General features: G+C 50.9%; 3 protein-coding genes across 10 annotated transcripts; all 3 read left to right on the top strand.

Annotated features, from left to right (window-relative positions):
* Positions 1-728: 728 nt before the first annotated feature.
* LOC133500880 (serine/threonine-protein kinase SBK2-like) lies at positions 729-6,673 on the top strand. Of its 3 annotated transcripts, none has more exons than XM_061820117.1 (5): positions 729-1,201; positions 3,788-3,932; positions 4,962-5,185; positions 5,247-5,408; positions 5,680-6,673. In XM_061820117.1, exons 1-5 carry the CDS (start codon positions 1,196-1,198, stop codon positions 6,292-6,294), a joined length of 1,152 nt encoding a protein of 383 aa, XP_061676101.1. In that variant the 5' UTR covers positions 729-1,195; the 3' UTR covers positions 6,295-6,673. The 3 variants fall into 3 exon arrangements, with proteins under 3 accessions (XP_061676101.1, XP_061676118.1, XP_061676110.1); XM_061820126.1 differs by having other exon boundaries at positions 732-1,201; positions 4,983-5,185; positions 5,680-6,665; XM_061820134.1 differs by lacking the exon at positions 3,788-3,932 and having other exon boundaries at positions 730-1,201; positions 4,983-5,185; positions 5,680-6,671.
* A 121-nt stretch (positions 6,674-6,794) lies between these two features.
* Positions 6,795-14,747, top strand: LOC133500863 (epsin-1-like). 6 transcript variants are annotated; one of them, XM_061820104.1, is made up of 10 exons: positions 6,795-7,478; positions 8,142-8,235; positions 8,608-8,684; positions 8,760-8,915; positions 9,069-9,197; positions 9,445-9,565; positions 9,637-9,812; positions 10,116-11,394; positions 12,318-12,410; positions 13,156-14,747. In XM_061820104.1, exons 3-10 carry the CDS (start codon positions 8,616-8,618, stop codon positions 13,167-13,169), a joined length of 2,037 nt encoding a protein of 678 aa, XP_061676088.1. In that variant the 5' UTR covers positions 6,795-7,478; positions 8,142-8,235; positions 8,608-8,615; the 3' UTR covers positions 13,170-14,747. The 6 variants fall into 6 exon arrangements, with proteins under 6 accessions (XP_061676088.1, XP_061676069.1, XP_061676060.1 ...); XM_061820085.1 differs by having other exon boundaries at positions 8,119-8,235; XM_061820076.1 differs by having other exon boundaries at positions 7,445-7,478; positions 8,066-8,235.
* A 1,393-nt stretch (positions 14,748-16,140) lies between these two features.
* On the top strand, positions 16,141-19,082 carry LOC133503962 (germ cell-specific gene 1-like protein). The gene is made up of 6 exons (XM_061825998.1): positions 16,141-16,336; positions 16,989-17,183; positions 17,426-17,485; positions 17,572-17,730; positions 18,217-18,328; positions 18,426-19,082. Exons 1-6 carry the CDS (start codon positions 16,141-16,143, stop codon positions 18,895-18,897), a joined length of 1,194 nt encoding a protein of 397 aa, XP_061681982.1. The 3' UTR covers positions 18,898-19,082.
* The last annotated feature ends 939 nt before the right edge of the window (positions 19,083-20,021 follow it).

Here is a 20,021-nt window from a genome sequence, read left to right as displayed (position 1 = left end):
CGTCAATTTGTTGCTTACGCTATAATCCTAGCGAACACGAGTGATGAGCCTAATTTGAAGAGCTGTTTTCTTTTCCATCCATCCATCTTAGCCGCTCATCCTCACAAGTGTCGCAGGAGTGCTGCGGCCAATCCCAGCTGTCAACGGGCAGGAGGCGGGGTTCACCCAGAACTGGTCGCCAGCCAATCGCAGGGCACATAGAGAGAGACGACAATCTCACTCGAAATCACACCTAGGTGCAATTTATCCATCCATTTTCTTCGCCACTTATCCTCACAAGTGTCACGGGAGTGCTGTAGCCAATCCCAGCTGTCAACAGGGAGGAGGCGCGGTACACCCTGAACCGGTCGCCAGCCAATCGCAGGGCACATCGAAACAAACAACCAATCACACTCACGATCACACCTGGGGGCAATTCAGTGTCATGTTTTTGGGATGTGGGAGGAAACCCACCCAGGCACGGAGAGAACATGCAAACTCCACACAGGCGGGTCTGGGGTTGAGCCCGGGACCTCAGAACTGTGAGTCCAACAATTTACCACCGTTCCACCTAACGTGAGCCAACCATTTTCTTTGCCGCTTATCCTCATGAGGGTCACGGGCAGCTGTCAACGGGCAGGAGGCGGGGTTACAACCTGAACTGGTCGCCGGCCAATGGCAGCGCACATGGAGACAAACAGTCACAAGCACACCTGTCCAATTAGTGCCCACCCGGAGGAAATCCACACAGGCACGGGGATCAAACCCGGGTCCTCAGCCCTGCGAGGCGCACGCTTTACCAGCCGCGCCGCCCTATCTTGTTTTCACTTGTCAATTATGATTTTTGAAAGAAAAGAATACATTTCTCCTCCCCCGGCATTTGGTATGGTATGCCTCCAGGTGGCACTGGTTCGCCAATCAACTTCCGTTACACACACAGCTACACACGCACAGTGTGTGCGTGTATTTAAATGAGGACACGTCGTGCCGGTTCAAGTTTCCGGTCGCATCCGCCTGCTCCCACAAATTCGGCCCCCGTGGCAGCCACGAGCGAGCTTGACTGACTGGGCCGCTCCCGGTTCCGCCAGTGGTGTCCCCCCCCCCCCCCACCCCGGTTCTGATGGCACCGAGCTGCAGAGGACGGATCGGCTGCAGGCCCACCTGCTGACGGGAGAGCGTTTGGACCGGAGGAACAACAACAACAAGGACAAAAAATATGACGGTAATGTGACCGACGTTGATTCCTTCACGAGCACGAAGAAAACAAATGCTTGCCATGTTCAATGTTTCAATATGTTAAGTTTGATCATATCGTGGAATTATTATTTGCGCTCACTTCTTACCTTGGGCTTCAGGAACTTTGATGACTTTTGGGGTAGGGGGAAAAAAAAAAAAAAAAAAAGGCCATTCCTCATTTTACTAACAGATGTGAAATTAGGGCGGCACGGTGACGTTCTGAGGACCCGGGTTCGATCCCCGCCCCGCCCGTGTGGCGTTTGCGCGTTCTCCCCGTGTGCCCGGGTCCCCACTCTGATCCCTCCCCACGTCCCAAAAACGTGCAACATTAATTTTACACTCTCAATTGCCCCTAGGTGTGATTGGTTTTTTGTCTCAATGCGCTGCCCTGTGATTGGCTGGTGACCAGTTCAGGGTGAACCCCGCCCGCCTCACGCCCATTGACAGCTGGGATAGGCTCCGGCACTCCCTGCGACCCTCGTGAGGATAAGCGACAATGAAAACGGATGGATGGAATACCCATATTTAGCCCTTACACACACACAGAAAAAAAGTAAAGAGCAAGGTTTAGCTTTATTTTTGTAATACTAATACTATTATCTAAATATTGGAGGAAGAGTAGACATTTTTAGGGGTGGCACTGGTCATTTACTTTTACTTTGCCAGACACATTCACTGTATAGCCACAAAATAATAAATACATAATTCATCTAGCCACCCGTTGTAGAATTTGAGACCAGCGGCAAAGGTAAACGGAGGGATGTTTCACGCCGTTATTGCTAGCCGCGACGTCACCGCGCTCCTCGAAAGCGCCCGGCAAACACCGTCCGTCATCCACAGAGCGGCCGAACAGCCGACGGTTCATATTTTCACCTTTTCAAGACATGATCCGCAAATGTTGCGAGTGGGGGGGGGGGGGGTGCGTCAGATTACGTAAGGAGCGCCCATCGTACGGTGGACGGCGTCGTCGTCCCTTCTGAAACCCGAACGTCCCGCAGAGATCAAGTTGTGGCGTGCTCGTCAGTTATGTCTCTCTGGTATTCCCGCCGTAAGCCCCCCCCCCCCCCAATCGTGCCCCCCCCCCCCCCACACACACACACACACACACACAGACCACATGACACCGACAGTCTGCAAGCCGGAACGCGAGCGTGAAAGTTTTTCACGAGAGGCCGCCGTGCGCGAACTCGGTTGGGCGCCAAAAGCCCCGAGGACGGCTTTCGAACTTGTGAGCGGTCCTCCCGCCTGAAGTTCTTCCGGGAGGGTTTCGATGATTTACACCGCGGGTGCCAAACTCAAGGCCCGGGGGTGCCAGATCCGGCCCGCCGCGTGATTTTTTTGCAGCCCTCTAAAAGCTAAATCTTGCACATTTAAACTTCTGCGATTTTTGCTCAAATCTGCACCAAAATTTCAAATTTTCATGCCATAAATGATAACACTGAGGTATTGTCAGCATTTTTATATCCCCAAACAACAATGGTTGAAAAACACATTCCCCTTTGATGAAATATGACGAGGCGATCAAAGATTTTTACGCGTTCATAATGGGGCGGCACGGCGGAGCAAGCTGGTGGAGCATTGGCCTCGCAGTTCTGAGGACCCGGGTTCAATCCCAAACCCGCCTAGGTGGAGTTTGCATGTTCTCCCCGTGCCCGCGTGGGATTCCTCCGGGTGGGCACGCCGGTCTACTCCCACATCGCAAAAACATGCAACATTAATTGGACACTCTCAATTGCCCGTAGGTGTGATTGTGAGTGCGACTGTGCCCTGTGATTGGCTGGCAACCAGTCAAAAGTGTGCCCCGCCTCCTGTCCGTTGACAGCGATGATAGGCTCCAGCAACCCTTGTGAGAATAAGCGGCGAAGAAAATGGATGGATGGATAAAATGCGCCTAGGTGTGATTGCGAGTGCGACTGTCGTCTGTCTCTGTGTGCTCTGCAATTGGCTGGCGACCAGTTCAGGGTAGACCCCGCCTCCTGCCCGTTGGCAGCTGGGATAGGCTCCAGCACTCCCATGACCCTTGTGAGGATACGTGGCTAAGAAAATGGATGGATGCATAAGTTGCGCCAAGGTGAGATTGTGAGTGCGGCTGTTTGTCTCGATGTGCCCCGCGATCGGGTTCAGGGTGTACCCGGCCTCCTTCCCGATCACAGCCGGGTCGGCTCCGGCACTCCCCGCTACCCACGTGAGGATAAGCGGCAAAGAAAACGGATGGATTAACCAGTTTGACACCCCTGATTTATGTGTTCGTGCATGGGGGGCTTCAGCTGCGGTGGAAATACCGACGAGCCGAAGATCCGGAACGATCTCTGAGGGCTTTGTTACGACTATTAACAGACGTGTATGGGGGTCGTCACCATGGCGACAGCCATCACTCGGCAGCGCCATAAAGCCGCCGTGGTCTCATCTGACTTTTTGTTACCCAATAAAAAAAAAAAGTCACACCGCGCTCGTCTTCATTACACCGTGCGAGGGGTCGAGCGTGGCGGTTACCGCGGTTACCAAACAAGCACTGTCACTGACCGGGGTACGATTCCCCCCATCCCCCCCCCCCCCATTCCGCGACCCGCAGGCCGCCGCCAGGCTCCTGGACGACGTGTGCCATCTGACGGCTCAGTCGCTGAACAGGTTGGAGACGTCGGAGCACTTCCGGGTGGTCAAGATGTTGGGCGAGGGCTCGTACGGGAAGGTCGTGTTGGCCGTGCACAACCAGAGCGGTGAGGCAAAGGCGAGTGTGCGTGTGCATGCCTGTGTGTGTGTCCTCCGGTATCATCAACAACAACATTCATCGCATCACTCGTCGTCATCATCACCATCGACGACATCAGAAACCGCGCAGGCGTCGGGCCAAGTCCTCATACGCCAGGTCCATCCATCCATTTTCTACACCGCTTATCCTCACAGGGGTCGCGGGGAGTGCCGGAGCCCATCCCAGCTGTCATTGGGCAGGAGGCGGGCTACACCCTGAACTGGTCGCCAGCCGATCACAGCGCGCATAGAGACAAACAGCCGCACTCACAATTACACCTACGTGCAATTTATCCATCCTTCCATCCATCCATTTTCTTCACCACTTATCCTCACAAGGATCACGGGGAGTGCTGGAGCGTATCCCAACTGTCAACAGGCAGGAGGTGGGGTGCACCCAGAACTGGTCACCATCCAATCGCAGGACGCGTAGTGAAAAACGGCAGTACTCACAATCACACCTAGGCGCAATTTATCCATCCATCCATCCATCCATTTTCTTCGCCACTTATCCTCACAAGGGTCGCGGGGAGTGCTGGAGCCTATCCCAACTGTCAACGGGCAGGAGGCGGGGTAGACCCTGAACTGGTCACCAGCCAATCGCGGGACACATAGAGACACTCTCAATCACACCTATGGGCAATTTAGAGTAGGGTGGGGGGAGGGGGGGGAACTGGGGTGCCCACCCAGAGAAAACCCACGCAGGCACGGGGGAGAACGTGCAAACTCCACACAGGCGGGGCCGGGATCGAACCCGGGTCCTCAGAACTGTGGGGCCTCACCCGCCCACACACACAAATATTGACGGCCGTGTAATTTATTCCACCCCACGCCGGGTAATTAATCGACATGCGCAACATTTATATCGGCTCCGCATCGATGTCATTAAAACGAAACCAAACATCAAGATAAAAAAAAATCATAAACATCAAAATGATCCACAACTAACTTCATCATCGACAATTAACGCCGTCATCAACGCGACGGCCAATCGGAAGCAAGCGCGTCCGTGTGCCCAGGAAGCCCGATGGCCCTGAAGTTCTTCCCCCGCGCGACGACCTCCCTCTGCTCGTTCCTGCGCGAGTACAACTTGTCTTTGCGGTTCTGCACACACCCGTCCCTGAGCCGGGCCCTGGGCATCGCCTACCTGACGCCGTCGCACTACGTGTTCGCGCAGCAGGCCGGCCTCTTCGGCGACCTCTACGACTTCATCGTTCCAGAGGTAACGCCGGCGGCCCGGCCCGAGCGAGAACCGTTCGCTCAGTGTCCCGGACTGGGTCCAGGCGGGCGTGGAGGAGGACCGGTGCCAGCGGGTGGTGTCCCAGCTCTCCGGCGCCCTGTCCCACCTTCACTCGCTGGGCTTCGTCCACCGAGACGTCAAACCCGAGAACGTCTTCCTGTGCGACGCCGCCTGCCGATGGGTCAAGCTGGGGGACTTCGGGATGGTGCGTTCAGGAGCCACAGCGAATTTTCAAACTCTCTCAAAAGCAATTCAATTTTTTTTCTTCCAAAATGTAATTGATTCATTGTTTTCATCAAAATTATACACACAAACCACCAACAATAACAATATGGAATTTTTTTTTTTTTTTTAACCTTTTAAGCAATGGATATTTGAACACAAAGGGTGCAGCAGCACATGTAGATTGTCAGCATGAGGTGACAACATAGGTGTTTACTTTTCGCTGATGTTTGCGGAACACATTTTCACCCCAGGCGAAGGCCCGAGGAACCAAGGTCCCGGAGGTGTGGTACCGCTCCCCATACTGCACCCCCGAAGCCGAGACGGCGCGGGGCGACGGGGACGGCGCCGGCGAACGGAGCGAACCTGAAGAGAAGAAGCGGGGCCCGCGGGTCTGGGCCTCGGTGGAGCCCAGTGTCGACAGCTGGGCCCTGGGCGTCCTGACCTACGCCATGCTGACGGGCGCCCACCCGTGGCCCCAAACATCCTCTGACTGCGGCGCTTACCTCAAGTATCTGCACTGGTTCCGCACGGCCAAAAGCCCGGAGGAAGAACTGGACTTGTGGGCCGAACCGCAGCACCAGGGACCCGACGGCACCCCGGCGGACTTCGGGGCGAAGGAGCAGCCCTCCGTGGCTCCCCAGTTCGCCCGCTTCACCCCGTTGGGGCGTGCCTTCTTCCGCCTGCTGCTCAACCCGGGTCCTGCGGACCGGGGGCGGCCCGAGGACGCCTTGGGGTACCTGGGGGGCGCCTGGGTGCCGGTCGGGGAGCGAGAACGACTGGAGGAGCGGAGGAAGAAGAGCCGAGGGGGGGGGGGGGGGGGAGCCGTGAACGAGGTGAAGCTGAAGGACGGCCGAGGACTGCGGTGAACGAGGGACTCGCGTGTCCGTTGTGTTAGCTTTAGCATTAGCGTTCACGTTAGCGAGCGGAAGAACCAACGGGGAGTTCAAGGGACTCTCATATGTTGTTTACATTAGCTTTACCGATAGCGTCAGTGCTACGCTACATGGTTAGCAATAGCGCTAACAAGAGGAAGAGGACCCATGAGCTGAACGGACTTGTGCTTTATTTTAGCGTTCCCTTTAGCATTAGCGCTAACAAGGTGCTTGGACTTCGAAACGGAACTCTGCATTAAAAACCACCGACAAGGGTGTTGAACTCCGACAAGGCTTTTCGTATTTCTTCGGGTTTCGGATCCCGGCGTGGATCCGATCCGGATCAAACCTAGTTTGAAACCACTCGACAGCGAGAGGAACCCTAGCGAAATGATAAAACCGGGAGCTGCGGTTCCTCGGGGGGGAGACCGCAGCCGAGGTTCTGTCGGTCCTGCTGCGTTGAGCCCGGACCGCGTCTAAATTTAAATTTGACCTTTTCGGCGTAAACCGGGCTGACGTTTTCTTGATGTCCCGACAAGAACCGGAGATGCCTGTGATGGGGCTTAGCGCTTAGCATTAGCGACAACGCAACACACACAAGTGGACCCTCGCTCGAGTTCCAAAATAGACGTGAGCTCACAAACTTGAAACGAGGGTTTGAATCCTGACCGTGTTCTGATCCATTTCGCCGAAACGGGTGCGCTGGAGGAAACAATGGAAGAACTTTTGAACTTTTACGCCGGGGGAAAAAGTGTGTGGGCGTCTTATGTACGCCTATTTGTGGTTCCGCGTCCAATTTTGCGGGGGTGCGAATCCGCTGACCCCTCCGAGCAAGGCACGGTCGCAGGCCGGCGAGCAGAGCGTCGTCAATCCTCGGGCTGCTGAGTGGACGACGCCTCGAAATGCGGTTTAGGGATCGCTGCCGGAACCCGACAGCTGCGCTGGTGCATGCTGGGAGAAGCTCAGACTCCTGGCCAGCATTTTATTCAAAAGATTAAAAAAAAAAATATTTGAAGATTTGTCGTTTCAAACATATTTTCGTCACCGCCTTGGTAAGTCTTGGTAACGATGCACTTCCAGGTCAGCGGGGGGCGCTAATGCTCGTCAATGCTGGTTGTCCGCCGCCATTTGGTTCGGACTCAAAAACGCGAACAAGAATAAGATCCTCTTCGGATCCGGTGAGTAGCATTTCATTTTTTTCATTTTCCACGTTTTCCCCACGGAGTTTGCACGCGCCTAGCGGCGAGTACGTGACATTATTTATTACATTTTTGTTACAACGTGTACGTTGCTGTAACGTGTACTAAAATATGTATTTTGTCGACACGATTGGAGCAGGTTTGCCAGCAAATAGTGCTCGGTCGCCGCCATGTTGACTCCCGGCGCTGTCCGAGGTCCTGGAAAAAAAAATGGATGTACAATACAGAATTATTAAAAACGTGACGTTCACACACCATTTAATTTTGTCGCGGAAATGTTTGTGCGGTCGTTACGCGAGCCTCGAGACGGCGACGGCTTAACTTGAGAAATGCTCAAATTGAGAAGCCAAATTCGAGAATATTATTCAATATGTCGACATTAGGAAGCACTTATGTCAGTGTTTAGCACACTTGCCTCACAGTTGTAAGGTTCTGGATTCGAATTTTGTCTGTGGAGTTGTTCACGGGGGGGGGGGGTTTCTTATCACATTCTCCCAGGAACAAAAATATCAACAAAAAAAAAAAAAACAAAACCCCAACAATTTCCTTTATTAAAATGTCCATAGGTGACAATGTAAGTATGGTTGCTTGTTTTTCTTCGTGTGGCCCGACACTGAAGTTCGTCTCGACTCCTGGTTCCAGCGTCGAGGAGAAGATTTCCAGCACGATGAGCCACTAAGCTGCACTCGAGCTAGCATCCTTAGCCTCTGATAGCGCAACTGGGCACAAATCACAGGTACGAAAAAGCAGTTGGAGCCCTCGAAATTGCCTCCATTTCAGCAGAAATCGGTGACATCATCGATGTCACGATAATTAAACAAGCGCTGCACAAGGGGCACCGGACAGAGACACTATCTATGCATATGATCAATTATTATTTTTTCGCCCCACAAATCGATAGCTCTGGTCCGTCCAAATGTTGTACGGTACTTTCACATGTTTTTAGCCAATTTAAAGTTAAAAATCCATCTCCAACATCGAAAGTTTGGATTTTTTTTTTGTGTCGACATAATGAGTTAAATTTTGAATAACCCTTTTTAAAAGATATAATTTTGGTGATATGGTGCATATTAACAACGCCATTGGCATTGTATGTATCTTCCCCCAGCGGGCACCATGACGTCCTCCATGCTGCGCAGACAGCTGAAGAACCTGGTCCAGAACTACTCCGAGGCCGAGGTCAAGGTAGGCCACGCCCCGTCTGGAATCTTACCGAAGAGGACGACGAATGACCCTGAGCTGACCCCGCTCGCGGCGCAGGTCCGGGAAGCCACGTCCAACGACCCGTGGGGCCCGTCCAGCTCGCAGATGGCCGACATCTCGGACCTGACCTACAACGTGGTGGCCTGCAACGAGATCATGACCATGCTGTGGAAGCGGCTCAAGGACGACAGGAACTGGAGGCACATCCACAAGGTAAACAGGGTGTAACCCCGCCTCCTACCCGTTGACAGCTGGGATGGGCTCCAGCGCTCCCCGCGACCCTTGTGAGGATAAGCAGCGGGAAAAAAATGGATGGGTTTCACCTGCCTAGCGCCGAAAGTTTTAGTATCGGGTGTGACCCGACAGTCGCTGACCCTGCTGGAGTACCTGCTGAAGACGGGCGACGACCGCGTGCTCCTCAAGATGAAGGACAACATCTACATCGTCAAGGCGCTCACCGAGTACCGCTTTGTGGAGAAAGACGGCAAAGACCAGGTGAAGGCAACTCTCGCCCCCCGCGCCGACCCTTCACGCCCCTTTTTGCACAAACAATAATCAAAAAACATCTGACGGACTCTCTGAAAGTTGAGTGGCGACTTGACTCGCTCGCTTGATTTTTGCCACCAGATCTTGCGAGTTGAGGGTGAAGACATGAGAATGAGACTGTCTCCAAAACTTTTTATTATTATTATTATTTTTATATTTATTTTTTGCTAACATGAACAACACATGTCTCCCTCAGGGGACGAACGTGCGAGAGAAGGCCAAAGTTGTTCTGGTCCTGATGGAGGACGACGACAAACTCAAGGAGGAGCGAGACTTTGCCGTCAAGACCCGAGAGAAGACGTCCAAAAGTTCCGCAGGTAACCGAGCGAGTCGGGTCCACGGGCTCGACCGCGGTTCCCCCCGGGCTCATCCGGCGCTCTCGCCGCAGCCTCGTCCTCGGACGCCGTCAAGGACCCCAACTACAAGCCGTGCTACGTCGCCGGCGCCTCGGGGCTCCCGTCGCTGGACAACATCCCCTCGGTGGCCGACCTGACCGCGTCCTTCGCCGCGCGCAAGGAGGAACGCATCAAGCAGGAAGAGCAGAAGAAGGAAGCGGAACGGAGGGTGAGCCTGCGAAAATTCACGTTCCGCGTCCGGGAACTTGAGCGATTCTTAGCTCGTGTTAGCTGTTTTTGGAGTTGAAAGTGAAAAATCTATTTTAGCTTAACGTTGATTTACATATTGCCAAAAGTGCTAAATTGACTTAATTTTATTTATACAGCACTAAAAAGAATCACAGCTGTAAAAAAAAAAAAAAAACCAAAGTCCTGTACATAAATAAGAATTTAAAAAAAATGAACGATAACTATACAATATCACAATAACCAATTTCTGCGTCCAACATGAAACATTTGCTGCCTTGTGTAGGCCAAAATGTCCGAAGACGAGTTGAAATGGGAAGATGCTGGAAAAGGGGGCGGCGTTGCGGATCAGGCCTGGGGAGGAGCCGAGAAGAAGAAGGAGGAGGAGGAGGAGGACGTCAAACCGGGCCCCTGGGGGGTCCCCGAGGCGGACCCTTGGGGCGCACCCTCCAAACCTGACGCATCAGATTCACGTCCTGCTAAAAGCGATCAGAATTCTTTGGAGTCGCCGAGCGCTCCGGTTTTCAGCAACGACGACGTACCTTCTGATCCTTTTAAAGCGGGTGCGCAAGATCCCTTCGTGGCCCGAAATGACGCCCCGAAACATGCAGACTCTTTCGAAGACCAACCCAAAACCCAAGAAGACCCCTTCAGTTCCCCGATTAAAGACACATTTAACACTCCGAAAGATGACCCGTTTAACACGGCTCGAGATGACCCGTTTAACGCCCCAAAAGACCATCCCTTCAACACCCCAAAAGAAAATGCGAGCAACGCCCCGAAACAGGACCCATTCAATGCCGAAAAAGACGATCCCTTTATTGCCCCAAAAGATGACCCGTTTAATACCCCAAAAGATGACCCATTTAGCGCCCCAAAAGATGACCCGTTTAACGCCCCCAAAGACGACCCGTTTAACACCCCAAAAGACGATCCATTTAACGCACCCAAAGACGACCCGTTTAACGCACCCAAAGATGACCCTTTTAACACCCCGAAAGACGACCCGTTTAACACACCCAAGGATGACCCATTCAACACCCCAAAAGACGACCCCTTCAAGACCCCAGAAGGCAAGTTCAGCGTCCCCAAAGATGATCCGTTTAACGCCCCGAAAGATGACCCGTTCAACACCCCAAAGGGCGACCCCTTCACCGCCCCAAATGACGACCCTCTGGTATCAACTTCCTGTGACGAGAGTCCACCTTCCGCCCCCAGCGCCCCCCCAAAAGACGACCCCTTCTTAGCAACGAACGCGAACGCCGGAGGAACTACGGCCCGTGACGACGACCCCTTCCCCCCCCCATCCGACGAGGACCCCTTTTGTGCCCCCCCGACGGCCCCCAGGGACGCCCCCTTCGAAGAAGGAGGGCGGGCAACGGATCCCTTCGCGGCGCCCTCGCTGAGCTCGTCCCAGAGCGGGGGAGACGCGTGGGGGGGTCCCTCCGGCTCGGACCCCCCCGCTGACTCGGACCCGTGGGGGGGCGGCGCGTCTTCGCCTGTTGACAATTGTGACCCTTTCGGGGATGCCGCCAAAGCCCAAAGTGACCCGTGGGGGGCGCCAGGTAAGACCCTTTTTGTAAATGGGGGAGGGGGGGGCGTTTTAAAAATATTTGCTTATGTATATATATATATATTTTTTTTTTTTAATTTTGTACATACTAAACACATTTTTTTGATTTTCTGTATTTAATTAACATTTTTATGATCAATTTAATATTTTTCTATCGTTCAAACAAATTTGTAAATTGTAGTTTTCAAATTTTTAATTATGTAAATGTTTTCATTTTAATATTTTTTCTGTACATATACACAATGTGTAAATAGTTTAATCAATGATTTAATTTGCTTTAATGATTCCATATTTCATCATCTCACGATTTACTCACTAGTATTACCAAATAGAATTCATTTCCAAATATACAATTGAAGTATTTTTTTAAAACGTAATGAAGTAAAATGTGTATGCAAATATCTAATTGATTAAATATAATTCAGTTCCATAAATATAGAAAAATACCTTTTTAATGTAATTTATATCCTTAAAATTTAAGTTTTTGTTTTTTATTTGGTAATTCCATTCATATGTTTTTTACTTTTATATTATTTAATTTATACATGCTTGTATTTATACATGGTACACACTCCATTTACATATTTGCATAAAATTAAATAAACTAGAATAATCAAATACATAAAATTAACTAAATAGTAGTAATAATAATAATATGAAATAAAATTCCTAAAATTGCATCACTCCAATTAAATGCAATATATTTGATGTCTGTGTAAAATTAACCATTTACTATTTACTGTTTTACTATTTTAAAAATATTCTATTTATTGATTTATTCTATCGATTTACAATGAATCATCCAAAAAAAAAAAAAAAAAAAAGAAGAAAAGAGGCCAATTGAATAAATGCATTTCAACAAAGTTCGGTAGGAAGCGTCCGTCCTTCTACTTGACTTGCGTTCCTCTTGTGAAGGTTGCGCAGATCCAAACGACGCCTGGGGGGCTCCTACGTGCTCCTCCGCCGCCAGTGACCCTTTCGGAGACTCCAAAAGCACAGGAGACAAAGGTAATAAATGCGTTATTATCATTAAAAAAAAAAACAAGTTTCTTCGGACCGAGTCGCTACAGATACGGCAATGCACTCCCAGCCGAGGCTACTCTACTACTAAAGGATACATTTTAAGCAAAAATTAAATATGTTTCTTCAATTATTTTATTATATAAAGTATTTAAACTATACATGTATTCTTACTATCCAGTTTATTATCACGAAAAGCTAAAAAAATGGTTTAAAAAGCCCAATTTTTCTTTGCCTTGGAACACATTATTTCTTTTTCCATTCATTGTAATGGGAAATATCGATTCGGTTTTGGAACAAATCACTTCTTGAACGGATTGTGGTCGAGAACCGAGGCCAACGTGTGTATCATTGCGTCGGTCGAGCGATTCGAACCGCTTGCAAAATGATTCTCAAAATTCATAATCACCAAAATAGCCACGAATGGAAACATTTTCCACAATAAACTCGTTAAATATAATTTCAGTTTTTCTCATTCTGTCAAAATGCTAGTGGCATTACATATTTCCAGCCCCCCCACCGCCACATTTCTCATATCCTACCAATTTATGGTTTAGCTCAGTTATGTCATCTCTCCTTTTAATTCGACGCTGCTTATTTTGCTCGTTGTTAGCATTCCTACTGTTAGCAGGTTAGCATTTACTCCCTTTTATTAATAATTCATACTATACATATATATTTGTCCATTTATGAGTAAATCATATTTTTGTTGTTGTCTTTTTGGATGCTGAAGAAAAATCTTTCTAGGATCTCGACCCGATCAGAGGACGGCGGGTGCAAACTGCAAAGATGGCGTCGCTTTCGGTCCCGGGTCCCGGGTCCCGGGTCCCGGACTTGGACCACCTGAACACTGCGCCCCCATTCCCAGCATGACCAGCGTACCCCCCTGAGTGCTGTGATGGTTTCTATGGTTACGGTCCGACAGCGAGCGACGGAAGCGGCGCCGCTCGTGAATATTAATCACCATATTTGTTTGGCTCCTCCCCCTCTCCTCGTGCTCGCGTTGTTGTGCGTGTATGAGTGCGCGCGCGCGCGCGTGTGTGTGTGTGTGTCGCCGTTTCTTCATGTGTTGAAGTTGTGTAGCTGTTAGCATTAGCATTGGGCTAACTCCCCCTTACCCCCCCCCCCCCCAAAAAAAAAAAAAAAACATTCACAAAATGGTGGCTTGACCGGACCGTGAATACATTTTGGACATGTGTACACAAGCGTGCACACACACACAAAATGATATTATGTTGTGTGTGTGCGTGCGGCGCTGTAATCGCACACAAAACCTTCCAGAATAGTGTCAAATACAATCAGGAATATTTATTGATTTTATAGCTTGAAATGTTTATAGACGCGACCATGCTGCAAAATGAAAAGTTCAGGTTGTTGTTGCGGTTAAGTTGTGACGATGATGATTAATATGTGACAAAGTTTCATGTTTTAATCATTTTTTTGTCTTTTTTTTAATCCTCACTTTTTCAACGTGAACACGCGTGTGTCACGCTTATAATACGCTCAATACTAGTTAAATTAATTGATCAACATAATTGGAGCCCTTTTACACCTAAAATCTTAAATCATATCATAACCAGATACTGTATGCTGTTATTCTGCCATAACAAATGAACACGATTCTACGGAGCCCCTAAAGGGACATTGGGAAAAAGAAAAAAATGAATAAGTTTCTCATTATAATGAGAAACTTACTCATTACAATGAGAAACAAGTTTGTTTGTTTTTCCCCCAAATGTCCCTTTAGGGGCTCCGTACTTAAGGGGGTCCGTAAGATTTAAAAAAAAAAAAGAAAAAATCACAAACTGCTGTCCAAACATACTAAATCATATCATTTTTATTTTATATGAAAACATTATTTTTGCAGTGTGTGTCGTAGGAATTCAAGTTTACATCATGCAATTATGTATTTCTATTGAAGTATTTGTTAGTATTTATTTCTATTTATGTATTTATTTGAACGTTTTCTCTCGCGTGGGCTTCTGTCAGAAACCATTTCTTCCGACGGCCACAAGGGGGCGACAAATATTTCACGCGTTTGCATACAGTGTACGCAGAAAAAAATGAAATTTGCTGAAATTCATCCTGATATGCCGCGACGTCATTGTTTCTGATTTATTTTTGTATGACTTCACGATTGACGGGTGACGTCATCGTGTCATGGGTATGACGTGCGTTATTTATTGGATTGTCGTGGTGTAAATATTGACCTAATTATGCTCTATGATGTATATTATTGATAATAATTATCACAACTATGGCTTTCTTGATTAAATATCCAGCAGCGCGGCAAAGTTCATGTGATTAAAAAGCGTGTCATGATAAATCAATGGAGTAACCAAATATGTCTTGAGTTGTAATTTTGTTTTACGGCATAACTTCATTTCATTTTTATTTTTTAATTTGTTTATTTTCATATTTGAGAAACCTCCGACACGCTTTGTGTCCGTTCAAGCCTGCCGCGTGTTTGCGTCGACGTTTCGCGCTGACGATTCCGGTTTCGGCGTCCCACGTCGTCGGTTCGGCATCCTAAGTCACGTTTCAGCGCTTTGGACCTCGCGGCCGGCGTCCGCCGGGACTCGGTGGATTGCTGCGAGGGGTCAGAGGTCAGGATGGGGATGCGGGCGTGGTCCAAGTGGAGCGCGGCGGCGGGAGGGAGGGGGGGGCGGTGACAGATGGACTTGCGATGATAACTTGTGCATGATGACTTGCGAGGATTACGCCAAGGAACCCGACGGCTTTGCCGCAGACGGCGCGAGACTCCGTCCGGAGAATAACGACGACGGCGGTGAGTCCGAAACATTTTTTTTTATTCCTGTTTCCACGACGCCGTGTCTTATTTTTCAGCGGTCCTGTCGACACAAGTCCTGCATCGCATCCCACGTGTTCGGGATGCGACGTCGCGACTCCCGCTTCTGTTCATCCCACGCCGTCGTTTTCTAGAGCAGAGCAAAGCATTCTTCATTGCAGGCGGAGCAAAGCGTTATGCCGTCTTTCGGCATTCTGCGTCAGTTTTCGGCATTCCGTGCTTCACCGGTGCAGTTTTTTTAAGCGTTCCCTGCCATGTTTCAGCATTTATCGCTGTATTGCGGCGTTATATTAGCATGCTATGCTAACCACGCATGTTTTAACTGACTTCCTCAGGTTGAGGTGGCGGCCGAGACAAAGACATTAATCCGATCCAGACGAGCCAGTGAGATTAAGGTGGTTTAACGTCCCCGAGGCGACCTTTGACATCGCAATCTTCGGCGAGAAAGTGCAGGGGGGCGACCCCCCCCCCCCCGGGATCGCAGTCAAAACGAGGCGGCGGGATGGGATAGACGAAGCGTTCCCGACCGTGACGTCGGCAGGTGAGCCGCGGGAACGACGCGGTTTGCTAATTTTGTCCGAAAATGCTGATCTGATTTCTCACAAATAATATTTTTATTTCGTTGAGGTGTCCACGCCGGTGACGTTTACAGAGAGGCGAGAACATTTAAATGCTCTCCCGCAACCGTCGCACGTCGCCGTATTTTGGGGTCGGAAAACGGCGGGGTAGCGACGGCGTCTCGTCCGGGAATATCGGGAAAGCGGCGGAATGTGACGAGAAAATCTGGCTCTTCGCATCTGGCTCAATCGCAACTTCCCCGATCGCGTTCCCTCGCCATGCCGCCGCGCCTCTGAGCCTCGTGACGGGAAGCGGCCCCTGGACCACCCTCCGCCGCCGCCGCCGTCCGCCATGTTGGAAAAAATGTCCCGCCGCCAGCGTTCCCTCCTGTCGCTGGCGTTGACCTCGCTGGCCCTCGGCTTGTCCGTGTCGGCCTTCTGCACGTCGTACTGGTGCGAGGGGACCCACAAGGTGGTCAAGCCGCTCTGCCTGTCCCCCGTCAAGCTGAAGAACTGCGGCCAGAACAACAGCCAGCCCTACACCACAGGTCAGAGCGCCGCCTGGTGGACGGCCACGGTCCTACACGCGCACAAATTTTTCCCTTCAATCGTTCATCTTGCGTTCCGCTTCACCTCCTTCCAGCAAAATGACTGAAAATACGCTTAATTTAATTCATGCGCGTCCCTGCTTGGTGCGCCAAAGCACTCTATGAATAAAGTTATGATTATTGTTATAAAAGTGATGTTATGACACATAGTGACTTTTTTTTTTTTATTGAACGGTTAACCGGCACAGATTCTCATAATCCCTGAAAGCTTTGTTGCTAATCTCTCAACTCTTGTGGATTCTGGCAGGCTTATCTTTCCCCCCCCCCCCCCCCTTCCTAGCATGCGCTATACAATATTCCTCGTGTAGTATCCGCATGTGTGCTTTTGCACCCGGTGGTCCCCCCCCCCCCCCTCCTTGGGAATCATCAGATTAAGAGTTTTCAAATGAAGGACGCCGCCCTCGAGAGAAAAAGAAGCCGCCGGTCAAATCCTTCTTAAACGTTGACGTCATCGCGCTAGGTGGCTAAATGTGCGTTAGCGTTAAAAAGTCAGGCGCCGGTTCAAGTGCGGGAAAGCTAAAAAAAAAAAAACACAAATGCGGCCCTCGAGCCACCCGTGTCTCGAGTCCTAATTTTGTCGGGTGTTGAACAGAGGCCCCGACGCCGGACCCCAGGAACCCGCCGTCCAACGTGACGCTAACGCCGCTGCAGAGGGAGCAGCTAGCGATCCTCAGGAGGAAACAGCTGGCCAACGCCGTCCACTACATCTGGGAGACGGGCGAGGACAAGTACATGCTGCGCTACTTCCACACCGGATTCTGGCTCTCTTGCGAGAAGCACAACGAAGGTGAGGGGGGGGGAGTGGGGGGTGGACAGTTGCGATGTGAGAGGAAGCCGGAAATACCCGGAGAAACTGGGAACGAACGACGGTAGCGCATCTTTCTCACAATTTTGGATCTCTCCGGTTCTCCGAGTACTCTGGCTCCCTTCCGCGTTAGCAAAATAAAAATGGAGGCACCCAGAACTAGAGCCGGGCTAACTTGTTTGGAAAAAAGGACGGACGCATTCTGATCCCGGTTGGTGTTCCAGGTGAGGACCAGGAGGAAAAGTGCCGTAGTTTCATCGAGCTAACTCCGGGGGAGACTCAAGGTCAGCGGCTGCGTCCCCGCCTCCCCTTCGCCGCCGACACCGCCGCCGTCCTGTTTACCCGCGCGCTTGCGACTCCGCCCCCCCAGGTGTCCTGTGGCTGTCGGTCATCAGCGAGTTCACGTACATCGGCCTGCTGGCAATGGGCTTCCTGCTCATGTGGGTGGAGGCCATCTGCCTGTGCGCCAAGAGGGAGATGAACGCCCTCAAGATCAACGCCTTCGCCGCCATGTGCACCGTCCTGTCGGGTAGGCCCGGTCCAGAAACTGGACACTGCGCGGAAAACGCGGACTTTCAAATGCGAATACGAATTTGAGTCTTATGGGTACTTTAGTAAGTTGTAGCCAAACCAGCCCTAAGTTCGAAAACGGGCACCTCATGGGTCCACCTCCCTGGTCTGGGGACTAGTTGGCAACCCGGTCTCCACTGGTTGCCCCACGTGTCTCTGCAACGTCTCCTGGAGACTCGCTGCTATTTTACAGAGACTTTTTCTGAGTCTCCAACAGGTCTCGGAGATGTAAACCTGGGAGGCTAAACCTGTCCGGGAGATGTCTCTCAGAATCCCTGAGAACTGCTAGAAACTGAGGAGAAGTTGCGGCGATTTCCGGGCAAATTGCTCAATAATTTGGGTTCCTCAGTCTCCGTGACGTCCCCGGCAGTGAGATAGGCCCTCCATGTGTGACTCGAGTCTCACCGCCCCCCCAAAATCCGCCCACTCCCCCCTTGTCATCCAGGCATGATGGGCATGGTGGCGCACATGATGTACACCACAGTTTTCCAGATGACCGTCAGCATCGGCCCCAAAGACTGGAGGCCGCAGACGTGGGACTACGGCTGGTCATTTGCGTACGTCCACAAACGCATCATAATCATCAGAAGTCATAAAGAACTGAAGCCCCCCCCCCCCTCCCCCCGCTCTCTCTGTCCTTCGCACCCCCCCCAGGCTAGCTTGGCTGTCGTTCAGCTGCTGCATGGCGGCCGCCGTTGCCACGCTCAACTCCTACACCAAAACCATCATCGAGATGAAGCACCGCGCCCGGTTGCGCCTTGAGGAGGCCCGCGCCGCCGCCCGCGCCCCCTCCTACGAGGAAGTGGTCCGCGCCGGGGGCGGAGTCTACTCTGTCAGTCAGCTGATCCAGCTGGGCCAGCAAGGTGCGCTCACGGACCCCCTGTGGCCGCGGGGGGTGGGCCCCGCCGTGGGACCGCTGGCTTGCGGGGCCGGCGGGGCGCTGGTCGGGATCGGCGTGGCGGGGATGGGGGCCGTCGGCGTGATGGAGAAGGCGGGGCGGGCGGCGGACCCCAGGGGCGGCGTGGTGGTGCTGGAGGGTTGCGGCGTGGACGGATGCGAAGACTGCGAAAGGGAGATGGACGAGATGGACTACCTGCCCGAGGACGGCGACGGCTCGCTCTGCTAGCGTCGCTGCCGCCTGCTGGTCTGGAGAGGAACTGCGTATCCGGAAGGCTTGACGCAGTGATATCGTTCAAAATTAGCATATTGGAGAAAGGACTTAATCTTTAACTCCAGCTGCGTTAGATGAGACTACGGCAAAAAAGTGTGGTATGACTGGCACGATTTTAATTATTATTTTTTTCCATCAACTGCCTCAAGGGTGACGGACGTGAGATAAGACCTCACTTGTGAGGATATATAAACTTCCTGTTCACTAAATGTTGATTCCTCGCTCCTACGTGTAATGCGCGTTTATTTTTTTGGCGGTGTCAGCAGAACGGGGGGCATCAGAGCCACGTTCCAAATGCAGAATATTTCATATTTATAATATTTACAGTCTTGTTACGAGCTCGGACAGCTGAGGGTTGCCTATATAATTCCATTTTTTGGTATCTGGGAATTTGACCTGCCAGTGATGCTAACACGGTGGTGATCAACTGTTTACCGGTTCTACTTTTGAGGTTCTGGGTTTGAATCCAGGCGGCAGCCTTCCTATGTCGTTTGCATGTTGACGCTGTGTTTAATAAAGATTTTATTTTTTTGCCCCCCCCCTTAAAGGGCCAGCACGCGAAAAGCTATCGTGTGAAATTGAGAGATTTAGCCGTCAGATTTAATGAGCGCCGCAGCGAAGAATGAGAGATTTGGACCTGAGACCAGATGTTCGCCGCAGGATTACGGGAATAATCTGCACAAAGCGAGCGGGTGATTGACAGATCAACAAGGGGTCGCTATGTGGCCACTAATTAAAAGGGGGAAAATAGGGGGGGGGTTGATGTAACAACAACAGGAAGGGGGGGATTCGGGTCAAGAAGCCGGCAGATGTGAAAGGAGAGCAGGTCTCGGGAGCAAATGAATCTTTTTTTGTGTGTGTGTGCGACGCAAACATCTGCGCAAACAACACGAGAGTCCAGGGGTCAAGGAACAAACAGGCAATAAGACAAAAAAATTCCACAATTTTAAACCGTGAGAGATTGTCCGAGATACTTTGTGTGTGTACAACAACTATGTGGTAATAAATCAGAATAAGGAAAGAAAATTTCAATGCAGGGCTTTCTTCTTCGAAAGCCGAATTTGGCCCCATCTTGCGGT

The sequence above is a fragment of the Syngnathoides biaculeatus genome, chromosome 1, assembly GCF_019802595.1.
Source record: "Syngnathoides biaculeatus isolate LvHL_M chromosome 1, ASM1980259v1, whole genome shotgun sequence".
NCBI lineage: Eukaryota > Metazoa > Chordata > Actinopteri > Syngnathiformes > Syngnathidae > Syngnathoides > Syngnathoides biaculeatus.
This window is presented reverse-complemented; position numbering and strand designations above follow the sequence as displayed.